The sequence below is a fragment of the Mobula birostris genome, chromosome 4, assembly GCF_030028105.1.
Source record: "Mobula birostris isolate sMobBir1 chromosome 4, sMobBir1.hap1, whole genome shotgun sequence".
NCBI classification, from domain to species: domain Eukaryota; kingdom Metazoa; phylum Chordata; class Chondrichthyes; order Myliobatiformes; family Myliobatidae; genus Mobula; species Mobula birostris.
Window position 1 is genome coordinate 173,414,416 of NC_092373.1, and position 15,028 is coordinate 173,429,443.

General features: G+C 44.7%; 1 protein-coding gene across 1 annotated transcript in view; it reads right to left on the reverse strand.

Annotated features, from left to right (window-relative positions):
* abcg2a (ATP-binding cassette, sub-family G (WHITE), member 2a) overlaps positions 1–15,028 on the reverse strand; it is a 97,071-nt gene that overhangs the window by 26,717 nt on the left and 55,326 nt on the right. Inside the window, exons 7-8 of the mRNA XM_072256483.1 lie at positions 12,062–12,213; positions 11,007–11,111 (exon numbers count right to left, since the gene is read on the reverse strand). Of these exons, the coding sequence (XP_072112584.1) occupies positions 11,007–11,111; positions 12,062–12,213 (257 nt within the window). The remainder of the gene's footprint in view (positions 1–11,006; positions 11,112–12,061; positions 12,214–15,028) is intronic.

The window sequence follows — 15,028 nt, forward strand, 5'->3', positions numbered from 1 at the left end:
TTATTATTAAATTCGTTAGATAAACCCTTTTAGAAATGAAATTGAGTGTATTAGCCACTTGTAAGTGATTTATATTTGACTTATCACCTATATTCTGGTTGTGATTTAAACCACCCCACTCCTCAGGGTTGCCAACTGTCCTGTATTAGCCGGGACATCTCGTATATTGGGCTAAATTGGTTTGTCCGAAATGGGACTGCCCTTGTCCCATATTTCCCCCGCTAAGGTAAAGCGTTTCTATGAAACCTTTCATGCCGAAATGGCGTAAAGCAAAGAAGCAATTACCATGAACTTATATGGGAAAAATTTTTGAGCGTTCTCAGACCCAAAAAATAACCTACCAAATTATACCAAATAACACATAAAACCTAAAATAACACGGACATATAGTAAAAGCAGGAATGATATGATAAATACACAGCTTATATAAAGAAGAAATAATGTATGTACAGTGTAGTTGCACTGAACAGAATCGCCAAAAACAATTTGTAGAAAAAAATCGGCACGTACACGCATGCGCACACAGGTGCCCGCGCAAGGCTTCATGGTTATGGTAGTCTTTCTCGGGGTAAACACCAATGTCCCGTATTTGACTGTTACTCTTGTCTGTTGGCAACCCGACCCCACCCCGGTTGGCCAGTCCACAAGAATATTGTCAATACTAAACCGGTCCATGGTGCAAAAAAGGTTGGGGACCCCTGGTCTAGTGTGTTGGGACCTCTGATGCTACAGGCTATATGCTGATGGTAATTAGCCAGGGATTTCTTCACACAAGCCTGATTAGAATCCCCGACTATGGTTTGAAATGCATCGGGGTGGGGATTCTTGTTTGGTGATGGCATTGTGCAGTATCTCAAGTGTCTGATTACAGTCGGCCAATGGTTTTATTTAAATTGCGGTCAGGATCATGGAGGAGAACTCTCTTGGTAAACAGAATTTGATAGCGTTTGATCGTTAAGTGTTCAAGGTTGGGGGAAGACGAGTTCAACAGCAGACAAGCACCACGGAGAGAGTACTATGAAACACACACCTCCACCTGTTGCCTTTGCTGAATCAGCAGTTTAGTTCATCTTGTCCATCACAAAGCCTTCAGGTTTGATCGCTTTATCTGGCGTACTCTGAGTAAGCCACCTCTCGGTAAAACAGAACACAACAATTTCTCATTTCCCTTCGATACAGCAATCTCACCCCTTCGGTCCTCAGTTCTGTTCTCCAACAACTGCACATTTCCTAACATGGTGCTTGGGTGGGGGGGGGGTACTCAGCCCCCTCTGTTTCAGCCTGGCTTAGAGTATCACCCCCCCCCCCCACCTCATTTCTGGCCATGGTGACAAACCTTTGTCCACTTAAAATTAAGACTAGTCTCTGAAACCATCTTTCTATTGCCAGTAGTTAAGTTTGGCATCTTATGGATGCCGGGAGAAACCTCATCTTAGGCCTCAAGAGGGCAAAGACTGACAACAGAGAAAAAAGTCCAGGAACACCTGTCTGAACAATCCCCTGCACATGTGGATGGCATCAAGGGCATTATTGACTATGTAAGGGAAAGCTGTGTTGACTGTATCAGTGACACCTCTCTCCCTGGTGCTCCAAACTACCTTTACGAGGCATGCAACACAACGCTGGCCATGAATGCTCCTCCCTCCCTTCCCAAGTGAGCAGCCACTGTCTGAAAAAGAAGCAAATGTGAGAAAGACTCTGCAGAGTCAACCCTTGTTGGGCAGCTGGGCCAGACAACATGCCAGGCTGAGCACTCAGGGAGTGTGCACAGCAGCTCACTGATGTCTTCAAAGACATCTTCAACACTCCACTCATCCAGGCTGCTGTCCCCACACGTTTCAAATCAGCCACTGCCATCCCTGTACCAAAGAACTCTGCACCTTCAGAACTAAATGACTACTGCCCAGTAAGCACTGATGTCAATCAGTGCTTTGAGTGGCTGATAATGGCACATACCAAACACTCCATTCTTGCCACAATGGACACTCACCAATATGCTTACTGAAAGAACCGCTCTATGTCAGATGTCATAGCATCAGTCATTCACCATGCCCTGATGTTCCAAGAAAATAAGTACATTGATGTTAGAACTGCAAATACGAGGAAATCTGCAGATGCTGGAATTTCAGGCAACACACATAAAAGTTGCCGGTGAACGCAGCAGGCCAGGCAGCAACTATGGGAAGAGGTACAGTCAACGTTTCGGGCCAAGACCCTTCTTCAGGACTAACTGAAAGAAGAGCTAGTAAGAGATTCCATTCCCATTCTGATATGTCTATCCACGGCCTCCTCTACTGTAAAGATGAAGCAACACTCAGATTGGAGGAGCAACACCTTATATTCTGTCTGGGTAGCCTTCAACCTGATGGCATGAACATTGACTTCTCTAACTTCCGTTAATGCCCCACCTCCCCCTCGTATCCCATCCGTTATTGCCCATCCTATGGGTTTCCTTCCCCCCCACTTCCTTTCTCCCTAGGCCTCCTGTCCCATGACCCTCTCATATCCCTTTGCCAATCAACTGTCCAGCTCTTGGCTCCATCCCTCCCCCTCCTGTCTTCTCCTATCATTTTGGATCTCCCCCTCCCCCTCCCACTTTCAAATCTCTTACTAACTCTTCTTTCAGTTAGTCCTGACGAAGGGTCTTGACCTGAAACGTCTACTGTACCTCTTCCTACAGATGCGGCCTGGCCTACTGCGTTCACCAGCAACTTTTATGTGTGTTAGTACATTTATGTTAGAATGTTGTTCCTGGATTTCAGCTCGCGATTCAGCACTATTGTCCCCCAGACCTTGGTCAACAAACTCCTTTCTCCTCGGTCTAAATACACCACTGTGCAACTGGGTGTTGGACTTCCTCACCAACAGCCCTCAGATAGCAGGGTGCACAATCGCTCCTCCCTCCCCATCTTCCTCAGCACAGGTGACCCCAGGGCTGTACACTGAACCCTTCGCTGTACACTCTGCTCACACATGACCGCACGGCCAAGTTCACATTGTCAAGTTCGTTGATTACACACAGTGGTGAGGCTCATTACCAACAACGTTGAGTCAGCCTGTAGAGAGGAGGTGGAGAACCTGAGGCCTGGTGCCGGGCAAATCACCTCTTCCTAAATGTCAACAAGACAAAGGAGATGGTCACCACCTTCAGGAGAACGCGCATCACTCGTGCCCCCTTTATACTGGCAGCACAGCAGTGGAAATTCCTGAATGTGCACATCACACACCACCTCTCAGAACACATCCTACACAGTCAAGAAAGCTCACCAACACCTCTACTTTCTCAGCAGGCTGAAGAGAGCTGGACTTTGCACATCTATACTCACGTTATTCTACAGATGTGCAGTACAGAACATCCTAACAAGCTGCATCACTGCTTGGTACGGAAACGGCACTGCAGCCGAAAGGAAGGCCCAACAATGGGCAGTCAAAATTGTCCAATGCATCAACTACACCAGCCTACCCGGATTTAAGGACATATATACAGAAAGGTGCTGGAAAAGGGCCAGTAACATCATGAAGGATCCCACCTACCCTGCTCATGGACTGTACGTAGCATCCGCACCAGAACCACCACACTCTAAAACAGTTAGTTTCCCCAAGCAGTAAAACTGATCCACACCCCCACCAACTAACTCCACCACTACTTTATTATTTCCCATCTGTCACCTTATATACAGCCTAGCAGCACTTTAATGACATTCAATAAGCTACCTTATGTAATTATATTTACAGTTTTTTTTCAGTATTATTATTGTGTTCTTTATCTTGTCTGCTTTTTGGTGCTGCATCGGATCTGGAGGAATAATTATTTTGTTCTCTTTACACTTGTAAATGGCATTAAACAATCTTGAATGCCAGGCGGGTCGTGTTCTGGCTTCTAGAGGCTCAGTCCGTTTTGTATGAACATCAAAGTAAAAAGTAAATTTATTATCAGATTATATACATGTCACCACGTACAACCTGGAGATACTTTTTCCTGTGGGCAAACTCAGCAAGTCTATAGAATAGTAACTGTAAACAGGATCAATGAGAGATCAACCAGAGCACAGAAGACATCAAACGGTGCAAATGCAAGTATAAATGAATCGCAATAGATAACGAGAACATGAAAAGTAAAAAGAGATGCATCTTCACCCTCTCATTAACTGGCCTTGAAACAGCAATATCTGTGAGTCTTAAGTTTTTATTAATATTGGTAAACATTTAGTAGATATACTTTATTTTAACTTTATTGAGATACAGCTCGGAACAAGCCCTTCTGGCCTTTTGAACCTTGCCTCACGGCAACCCCTGATTCAGTCCCAGCCTAATCACAGGACAATTTACAATGAACAATTAACCTATCAACCGGTATGTCTTTGGACTTTGGGAGGGAATCTGTGTGATCATGGGGAGAACGTACAAACTCCTTACAGACAGTGGGTGGGAATTTAAAGATACAGCGTGGAGTCGACCCTTCCAGCTCTTTGAACCATGCTGACAGCAACCCACCGATTTAGCATGCAATAGGCTGCCAGCAACCCACCAATTTAGTGCAGAATAGGCTCTTCTGGCTCTTTCAGCCATGGTGCCAGCAATCCACTGACTTAGCCCCAGCCTAGCCAGGGGACAATTTACAATGACCATTTCACCTAATAACCAGTACATCTTTGAAAACTGGAGCACCTGGATGAAACACTCATGTTGATGGGGAGGACGTCCAGACTCTTTAAAGATGATGTCAGAATTGAACTCTGAACTCCGACACTCTGAGCTGAGCACTAACTGCTACGTTGCCGTGGCGCCCCTGGTAGCGCTATAGGGCATCCCTGAGTTCGGAAGGGAGGTGTTCCATTTCCCAGACCTTCAGGAGCAAGGCATGGATGTGGTTCAGGAGTGCAGGGCAATTGAAGGAGGAAAAGCGTGGTTAACATCTTCTTCTGGAAAGGGAAGGCAGCTGACAAGCCCAGGATCTATGGTGTTGGGTTTGCAATAAGAACCACCTTGTCAGTCAACTTTCTGAACTTCCTATGGGGACCACTCAACATCTCATGATGATCTGTTTGGTGCTTGACAACCATAGTGAGTGCTTATACACAACTCTAGACTCACATGAGTATGAAGAGGCTTTCAATGCTCAGGAGCATCCCCAAGGACAACAAGATAATTCTCCTGGGGGACTGCAATACCAGGTTTGGTTGGGACTTCATCCTTTGGAAGGGTACAATAGGAAAGGAAGGCATTGATAACATCAGTTCAAATGGAGTACCACTTCTCACCATACGTGCTGAGTACAATTTTATCATCACAAACACTCTCTTCTACGTGAACAATAAACTCAAGGCATCTTGCAAACACCCCCAAACTAAACAGTGGCATCTCATTGACTATGTCATTGTCCGAGCTAGGGACCACCATGAAGTGACTATCACAAAGGGCCTGATTGGCTTGGACGACTGCTGGACAAATCATCACCTGATCTGCACAATCACATCCATTACACTCATGAAAAAGAGGAGGGTTCATAAGTCGCAGACCAGGCCAAGACTAAAACTCGAGAGCCTGCTTGACACTACCACCCAACAGAACCTTCAGACCTCGTTAGGGGAAAACTTCCAATGGGAATATCTGGAAGATATTGAAGAACACTGGGGTCTGCTTAAATCACCATCTTCTTGTAACGCACTGTAATGGTTTCTCTGTAATGTTTCACTGCTAAGGCTAATGTAATAGCTTTTCTGTAATGTTCACTGCTGAAGTAACAGATTCTCTGTAGCAGCAATGTTTGGGTTGTGGCTGGAGATAACAGGACTATGGTTATGCATGTTAGCCAATCAGGATTTTGTTGCTTTGTCTTGTGAATCTGGAAGGAGATTTTTTTGCGGACTTTTGCCGAGGAGCGATGAGGAGAGAAGACACGAATGGAAAGATTTGGTAGTCCGCCGGGCGGGGTGGACTCGGAGCGAGGGTCCAAAGGGCATCGATGATCGGAAGAGGTCAGTGGTGAATGACTGACTTATCAGTGAGCTCCAACTTTCCACAACAGACTGTTTAATAAGATTGGGCCCTTTTTCTTTTTTTAAATTTCTTTACTAACCATATAGTCAACGTAAGAATTACAAAGCTTAATCGTTTAATCGCATACTGTATTGTGTACTGTTTGTTATTTCTGGGTGCTGATTTGTAACAGGGGACACATTGTGCAGCATCCACCCAAACGAGATTTCTTAAGTTTGGTTATCACCCCCTATATTAAGCCGCTAGTCGAAGTGAGAGTTACATTCTATAACCTGCAAAAACATCTTAGGTACAAGTCCAGAAAACATCAAGTTTGGCTTGATGATAACAGCATAGAGATAGGACAATTTATCTCCAAGAAAAGAAAGCCATTGGTGCCTGGCAGAATGATAATGGCAGCAAGACCAAACGAGAAGCTTACTCCAGAGCCAAGGCAAATGTCCAGCGCAGGGTGAGGAAGCTAAAGAATTCTGGTGGGCTCAGAAAGCCCTAGAAATCTAGAGACTGACAACCTCTGGTGAAATGAATGGCTCTTCAGTCCCACTAAAGAAGTCTATGGTCCAAGTTCCTGTGGATTAAACTCCCCATGTTCAAAGGATGGGAAGAACTTGTTAAAGATTCGATGGAGAGAGCACTTTCAAGAACTTTTTCACCACGACAGCACTCCGAACCAAAGGTTACTAACCGAAACTCCAGAGACCTGTGAGAGAAGACATAGGAGAACCTCCCAGTATGAAAAGGCACCATGATGTCATCAGGAGCTTGAAAAGCAACAAAGTCACTGATCCCGACTGGATCCCAGCAGAGATCCTTAAGGAAGGTAGACCTGCACTCCTGCAATCCATGGTAGGGAAACTGCACTGCAGTAGACAGGAAGGCTCTCCAGTGGGTAGCTAAAACTGCCCAACACATCACCAGCACCATCAAGGACATATATACAGAAAGGCCAGAAAAAGGCCAGCAATATTACAAAAGATCCCACACTCCCTGCTTTTGGGCTGTTATAGTCCCACTTCCATCAGGGAGGAGGCTACATTGCATGCACACCAGGGCCACCAGACTCAAAAATAGTTACCCTCCCCAAGCAGTAAGGCTGATCAATACTTCTAACTATGAATCCACCACCACTACTTTATCATTTCCTGTCTGTCACCTTATATATAGATACCCTTGTACCTAGCATCACTTTATGTACATACAACCAGTCTATATAAAGCTATCTTATGTATTTATATTGATCATGTATTTTTAATTATTGTGTTCTTTACCTTATTGTGGTTATTTTTTGTGCTGCATCGGATTTGAGTAACAATTATTTTGTTCTCCTTTACACTAGTGTACTGGAGGGGAGGGGAATGTCGACTCAGACCATGACAGGCCTGCGCCGGGCATTTTCATGCCTTACAAGGTGCAGATTGGAAGTTTGTGTGGGGTGCCACTCCTCGCACAGAATAGAGCAATGTGTGATTAAGTGCCTTGCTCAAGGGCACAAACACGCTGCCACAGCTGAGGCTCGAACTAGTGACCTTGAGATAACTAGACGAACGCCTTAACCACTTGGCCACGTGTACTGTAACTGACAGTAAACAATTGAATTGCAACAGTGCATTGAGATAGTAATACCAGGATGCAGAATAAAGTGTTGCGGTTACAGAGAACGTACAATGCAAGTAGACAATAAGGTGCAAGGTGGTAACAAGGAACATTGAGAGGTCAAGTTCATTTTATTGTACTAGGGGCCAGTCCAATAGTCTTATAACAGCAGGATTAAAGCTACATTGAGCCCGGTGCTATGTGCTTTCAGCCTTTTGTATCTTCTGCCCAATGGGAGGGTGAGGAGAAAGGAGAATGTCTGGGGTAAGTAGGGTCTTTGATTATGTCGGCTACTTTGCTGAGGTAGCGAGAAGTACGTATGATCCACTAATGGTAATGTTGACAAATTTAAACTTTTCATCTTTTCTTGCTCTATCACAATCCAGTCATCCTTGTCCTCTCAGTTTCTCTTTCTGCATCAAATCCATGCATGCCTCATCCACAGCCAATGTCAGCTTTCAATGGGCAAGCCAACTCTGAATCCACACAGCCAAATTTCTCTAAATCCCATGCCTCCTGACTTTCCGAATGAACCTTCCATGGGGAACCTTACGAAGCTCCTTACACCATATACACAGCTCTACCTTCAATCTGTTTTGTCACATTCTCGAGGAACTCAATCAGGCCCGTGAGGTATGACCTGCCCCTCACAAAGCCATGCTGACTCTCCCTAATCAGACTATGCTTCTCTAAGTGTCCATAAATCCTGTCTCTAAGATTATTCTCCAATAACATGCCCACCAGTTAAATCAAGACTCATTAATCTACAATTCTCAGGGTTATCCCTACTCCCTTTCTTGAACAAAGGAATGACATTTGTCACTGGTCATGTGGTAATAATCTTGTCTCCAGTGAAGACACAAAGATTATCACAAAAGGAGCAGTAATCTTTTCCCTTGCTTCCCATGGTAAGGAAGCTGGGATATATCCTGTCTGGCACAGGGAATTAGCAACCCTAATGTAGTCAGTTGTGATTTTTGTATAAATCACACAACTACTGAATTTCACTTAATAGCTTCGTCTTAAAAGCAAGTCTGGTTTGTCTGAACAGATCCCTGTGCGGGTGACAGAGAGTCCCATATTCACATCGCATTTGACAGACAATAGTTTGTCCTGAATTTCCTATGGATTTATTAATAACAATCTGTTAGCTCAGACTCCCACACTACATTCTCAATGCCTTTATTTCAATACTGTCTCTGCAAGACTGGTTTTTCATTGTACCCTGGTTCATGTGATAATAATAAACCAGTTCCAATGTCAACCTTGCTGAACTATCCTATACTCATAAGGCAAACCACCATGTCATCCCTCAGTCATCACAGGCTCATAAACAGCTTCTATCTTGCTGTTATAACACTGTTCCGCAATCCCCAGTACGAAAAGAGTGGACACAACCTCATTTTGGCCTTGCGCTTTGCTTGTAACTCTAACACTTCATTCTGCATTCTGTTATTTGCTGCCCTTGTACTACCTCAATGCACCGATGTGATGAAATGATTCATATGAATGGCATGTAAAATACAAAGTGTATCACTGTAGCTTGGTACATGTGACAACAATAAACCAGTTTACTAGTTTTAGAGAAATAGCCCTAACTTGTTTTGTCTTGATCAAAAGTTGGCTTCCTAATCATGAAAAACTTCTTTAGTTAGCACAATATCAGTTTACACTGATAAACTGCTCCAGAAGCAAATATCAGCAATATTTGAAAGTGATTAAATACCCAAACTTGTTGACTTGCCTTTTTGGGAGAAGAAAATCTGGTGTCCTTACACTACCTGGTCAGAAGGTGTCTCCACACACACACACAGAGCAATGTGGCCATTCCTGAGCTTCCCTCTACAATGACCTAACATACAACTTTCCCAGCGTATAAAACTTTGGTTAAGTCACATTTGGAGTAGTGTATGGCATTCTGGTCACTGCATTACAGCAAGCCTTGGGAGAGGGTGCAGAAGAGATTCATCGTGGATTAGAGGGGATGAGCTTGGATTGTTCTTTCCGGAACATCAGAGGCTGAGGAGAAACCTGACAGAGGTTTATAAAATAATGAGAAGATGGATAGTTGACTTTTTCCCAGGGTGGAAACATCCATTATTACAGGACGAGGGTTTAAGGTGAGAGGGGAAAGTTTAAAGGGGGTATAGAGGGTTTCATACTCAGCGCATACACTGTGGGCCAAAGGGCCTGTTCCTGTACTAAAAAACCACCGAAATCAAGGGCAAATTGGACAGCATTAAGTGTTGACGTTGTCTATGAAGGCCATATCTACACAATGGATAAAATGGACATTTTCAAAACATTGCTGCTTCATTAAGCCTTTCTGAAAGTAAACATTTTGTGTTATATACTTCTCTGAAATTACAATGACTTTCCATTCGGGGTTCTAGGAAGCTTTCATAAACGGACTGGTTGCATCACGGGCTGGTATCGAAACACAAATGCCCTTCAACGGAAAAGCCTACAAAATATAGTCGATATAGCCCAGTCCTTCACGTGTAAAGCCCTCCATCTACAAGGTGTGCCATTGCAAGAAAGCAGCATCCCTCATCAAGGACCTCCGACATCCAGGCTATGCTTTCTTATTGCTGCTGCCATCAGGAAGGTGGTACAGGAGCCTCAAGACCCATGCCATCAGGTTCAGGAACAGTTATTACCCCTCAACCATCAGGCTCTTGAACCAGAATGGATTACTTCACTCACCCTACACCGAAATGGTTCCACAATCTATGGACTCAATTTCAAGGACTCTACAACTCATGTTCTCAAATATTTATTGTTTATTTATTTATGATTATTCTGATATTTTCTCTTTTTGTATTTGCACAGTTTATTGTCTTTTGCACATTGACTGATTGTCCATTTTTATTGTGTTTCTCTGTAGATACTGTGATTGCCTGTAGGAAAACGAATCTCAGGGTTCTACGTGGTGACCTATATGTACGTTGATAATAAATTTGAACTTTGAACTTTAAATAATACTATCTAGTGCTGTTGATGTTTAACTGCTCTTTAAAGTGGCCCAGCAATGTTGTGAGTTATACTGTATCAAGCTTTCTCTACAGTAGTTCGATAGGTGTTCCCAGCCCATCTTTTCCGATAACTAAATATACATTAAAATGCCAAATTTTTCAATGATGCCTGCACTTCACAAATAAATTTTTAAACAAGTCACCTCCAGGCCATGGAGCCTTTCTGATCTGACAAGATGGATGTTTCTTTACCTTCACCCAGTATTGGATAGAGCTGGGTCAGAATGCTTCATACTGCTAATTAGGCATTTTTATTTTAGGCAAGGACATGACTTTAAAAGAGAAAAAGAGTTAAACACCTGAAAGACAGCAGTTAACATGCCCAGTGTGGTTAATAAAGTACTTTAAACAACCAGCTAAAATTAAGGCACACCGTACCTGGATCAATTTCTGTAAGAGGTTGTGTGCACATTGCAGTTGAGTCTCCATTGATGATGTCCAGAAAAAAATCAGCAGGGTTGTTAAACGCCTCACAATTGTATCCTGTTTAATATTACAGGAGGAATAGTAAATTAAAACAAGAGAACACACTCACCCATAAAATAAAACTGCTTGTTTAATCTGACTAGTCACTGCTGGCAGATAATACTTCTCAATGATTAATCGATCTATGAACCATCAAATCAGTCTGATGTTATAATCGGTGCAGTATCCCTCCTGATCACAGGCTCCTGGGGTTATCCAGGGACTAATACAGAACTAGGAATTACGTTCATGCTAACTCTGTAGACCCCTCCTCTTGGAACAATATCCCCAGGAAATTCAGATCCACTATAGTCATAGTCATACTTTATTGATCCCTAGGGAAATTGGTTTTCGTTACAGTGCACCATAAATAATTAAATAGTAATATGTAAATTATGCCAGGAAATAAGTTCAGGACCAGCCTATTGGCTCAGGGTGTCTGACCCTCCAAGGGAGGAGTTGTCACTTTATTAGGTATCTCCTGTATTTGCATATTTGCATTAACAAGCAGGTGGGCAACTCAAAGCCCAGCTGCAAGAGGAGGAGGGTTGGGCATCTTGGCTAGCAACCCCATCCTGTAAAAACCCAGAGCTACAGATATGCCAACAGGAGCTCCAACGACCTCATCCCTGGGAGAGGAAAGATCTTTGCCTGGAAGACGTATGAAGTCGTGTAGTAAAAGCGGAAGCCACAGGGCCGATCACCCTTTAGCCCACGACAGAGGTCTCTGGCGAGCCGCTGTTGGCGGCCTGTGCCTCAGTAGGGGTGATGTGCTTAAGTAGTGGTACGGGTGTACCCAATAAAGTGAGCACTGAGCGTCTTTGCACCGTCAGTAAACTGGTAGAATTGAGCTGAACTTTATAACAAAACTAAAGTGGAATGAGATCTCATTGGTCTGGTTAAGTGCATCTGACCTTCTGAGCTAAAATCTCAGTAATAAACCATTGGTCAATTATCAGAAAGCTCACCAATTGAAGAGAAATAGTCCAGTGCCATTTTGGATGGACCGTGAAACACCAGTCTGCCATTGGCCAGCAGTGTCAAACTGCCAAACAGCTTGAAGATAGCGTACCTCGGCTGATGGATTGAGAAGATAATAGTTCTACCTTTCCTTGACATCCTAGGAAAAGTCAAAAGTGAACAGAGTAAGCTCTCACGTCTGCACAGCTGATCTTAAGGAGCAATGAAGAATCTGCTGGAGAAACACAGTGGGTGAAGCAGGACCTGTGCCTGGGAAGACTGATTTCAAAAATAAACAATTCATAAATATCATATATACAATCCAAAACTCTACATTCTTAGGTGTCATTTCATCAAATAGCTTCCAACATTTCAATTCAAAACCCTGCAGCAGGACTGAGATCAGATAAGGAAAAGAACCCGTGGAGAGAGGAAGAAGTAGAACGGTACCGTGCAGGCCCTGCTGCCCACAATGCTGTGGTGACCTATACAACCCTACTCTGTGATCAAGCTAACTCCTCCCTCCTACACAGCCCATCACCCATTTTTCTTACATCCGTGTGCTAAATAAGAGCCTCTTAATTGCCCCTATTATTAATCACCTGGATGAGGGCATTGTGGCCAAGAGTGAAGACGATACAAAGGTAGGTGGAGGGGCAGGTAGTGTTGCAGAGGCAGGGAGTCTGCCGAAGGACCTGGGCAGGTTAGGAGAGTGGGCAAAGAAGTCATACGAGAAACAGGCCCTTTGGCCCCATATTGTCCGTACCCACTGAGCTAGTCCCATTTGCCTGAATTTGAACCTTGTCTTTCCAAACCTTTCCTATCCATGAATAAGTATCTTACAATTGTAACAGGAATACACATAGATTAAGATGTTAGCTGTCCTGTGGAATCAGCAGTTGGTCTGCCACCTGTCTTCAGGAGAGAGAGAGATAAGGAAAACAATGGAGCAGCATTTGGAGATGTGTAACGAAAGGACGGGAGAGAGAGCTGTCTAGAGTGGCTCCCCCTTTGAACCCTGAACTGTTTGAAGTGATGGACAGGCGATACCCCAGCAGGGGGATAAAAAGGGACAGGTTCACTAAGGCAGGTCACACACGACACCCGAGGTAACAAGACCCTGGAAGCAGTGTGTCTTTCACAAGTCGGTGGGAAGTACCAGGCCATAAACACACAGGGTGGAAAGGTACGATCGGCGGGAACCTGGTGTGTGTCCACCCTTGCCTGGGTGCCAGGTTCAGCGCAGGGAAACGATCGTGTCTGGAAACGGAGGGGTCACGGTCGGTGACCTCAGATGACATCACAAAGGACTCGCCCGAAAGCTGACTGCGAAGGTCTGTGTGTGGAAGCCTTGAATATTCATTCGTTTTTGCTCTCTCTCTCTCCTCTCCCCCCCCCCCCCCCCACTGTCCATCGCCACGGCAGCGATTACTGCGAACTGAACTGAACTTTGCGTTACTTTGAAACTGGTCATTTACCCCTAGACAACGATAGAGCTTGATTGATCCTGTTATCTTAATTCTGTGTACATGTATGTTTATCATTGCTGAACTGTTGCATTCATTATCCTTTTGATTAGAGTACTGTGTTGCTTGTTTCTTTAATAAAACTTTCTTAGTTCTAGTAATCCAGACTCCAATTGAGTGATCCATTTCTGCTGGTTTGGCAACCTAGTTACGGGGTACGTAACATAAGTGGGGGCTCGTCCGGGATTTTGAACGCTAAATTTGGGACGGAGTAAATTGATTGGGTCAAAATTCCCGAAAGAAAGAAAAGACCAACAGCAGAAATGGAGGCTGAGGAATTTATAAAGGCGCCGACCTTGGAGGCATTAGAGGATGCCAGGAAATCGGAATTGGTAGCTGTGGCCAAACTGTTGAACCTTGCTAAGGGGAAGTCGACAATGAGGAGAGAGGAGATACACAGAGCTATCGTAGAGCACTACGTATCTAAAGGTGTGTTTCCCCAAGGCGAGCTGGGGGTGGTGTCTATTGAAAAACCTGCTGGAGACGCGGTACAGGTACAGCTTGAAAAACTGAGACTCGAGCACGAGTTCCGGGTACGGCAGTTAGAACACGAAGAGAAGCAGTTAGAAAGGCAGAAGGCAGAGTTAGAAAGGCGGGAGAAAGAGAGAGAGTTAAAAAGGCAGGAGAGAGAGAGAGAGAGAGAGAGAGAGAGAGAGACAGCTGGAGCGAGAGAAGAAACAGAGGGAAAGGGAATTCGAGCTGGAGAAGTTAAGGATAAGGGCAGAGCAGAGGCCCATGCCGAACCAAGGTGGAGGGTTCCGGGCGACCCAGGAGGTTAGGCTGGTTCCCCCATTTGACGATACCGACGTGGATCGGTACTTTCTCCATTTCGAAAAAGTTGCTACAAGTCAGGACTGGCCGAGGGATAAGTGGGCTGTTTTACTTCAGAGTGTACTGAAAGGGAAAGCCCAACAAGCTTACTCCGCTTTGTCCGCGGAAGATGCCCAGAGGTATGAGGTGGTGAAAGAGGCCATCCTCAGGATTTATGAGTTGGTCCCGGAGGCATACCGGCAGAGGTTCCGGAATGCGAGGAAGCAGTGGGACCGCACGTATTTAGAGCTTGCCCGTGAGATGCAGACATATTGTGAGCGTTGGTGCGCCTCGAAGGGGGTAGAGGGGGATTATGACAGACTGCTGCAGCTGATCCTGATTGAGCAGTTTAAAGGTTGTGTCCCTGAGGGTATGAGACCCTACCTAGATGAGAAAGAGGCAGCCACGTTAGCCGCAACTGCTAAGTTGGCGGATGAGTATGCGTTGATGCATAAAATGAAGTTTTCCCCGAGTAAAGGTTACCAGAAGGGTAGTCAGGACGGCGGGGAGAGTCCGCCAGAAAAGTCAGAAAGTAAGCCGGGGACTAGTGAGAAGGATAAGGTAGACCGGGAGCAGTCTGGTAGGAAGTCTCCTGGGGTCGTCCGTTATAATTGCGGGAAAGTCGGACACTTTGCGTCC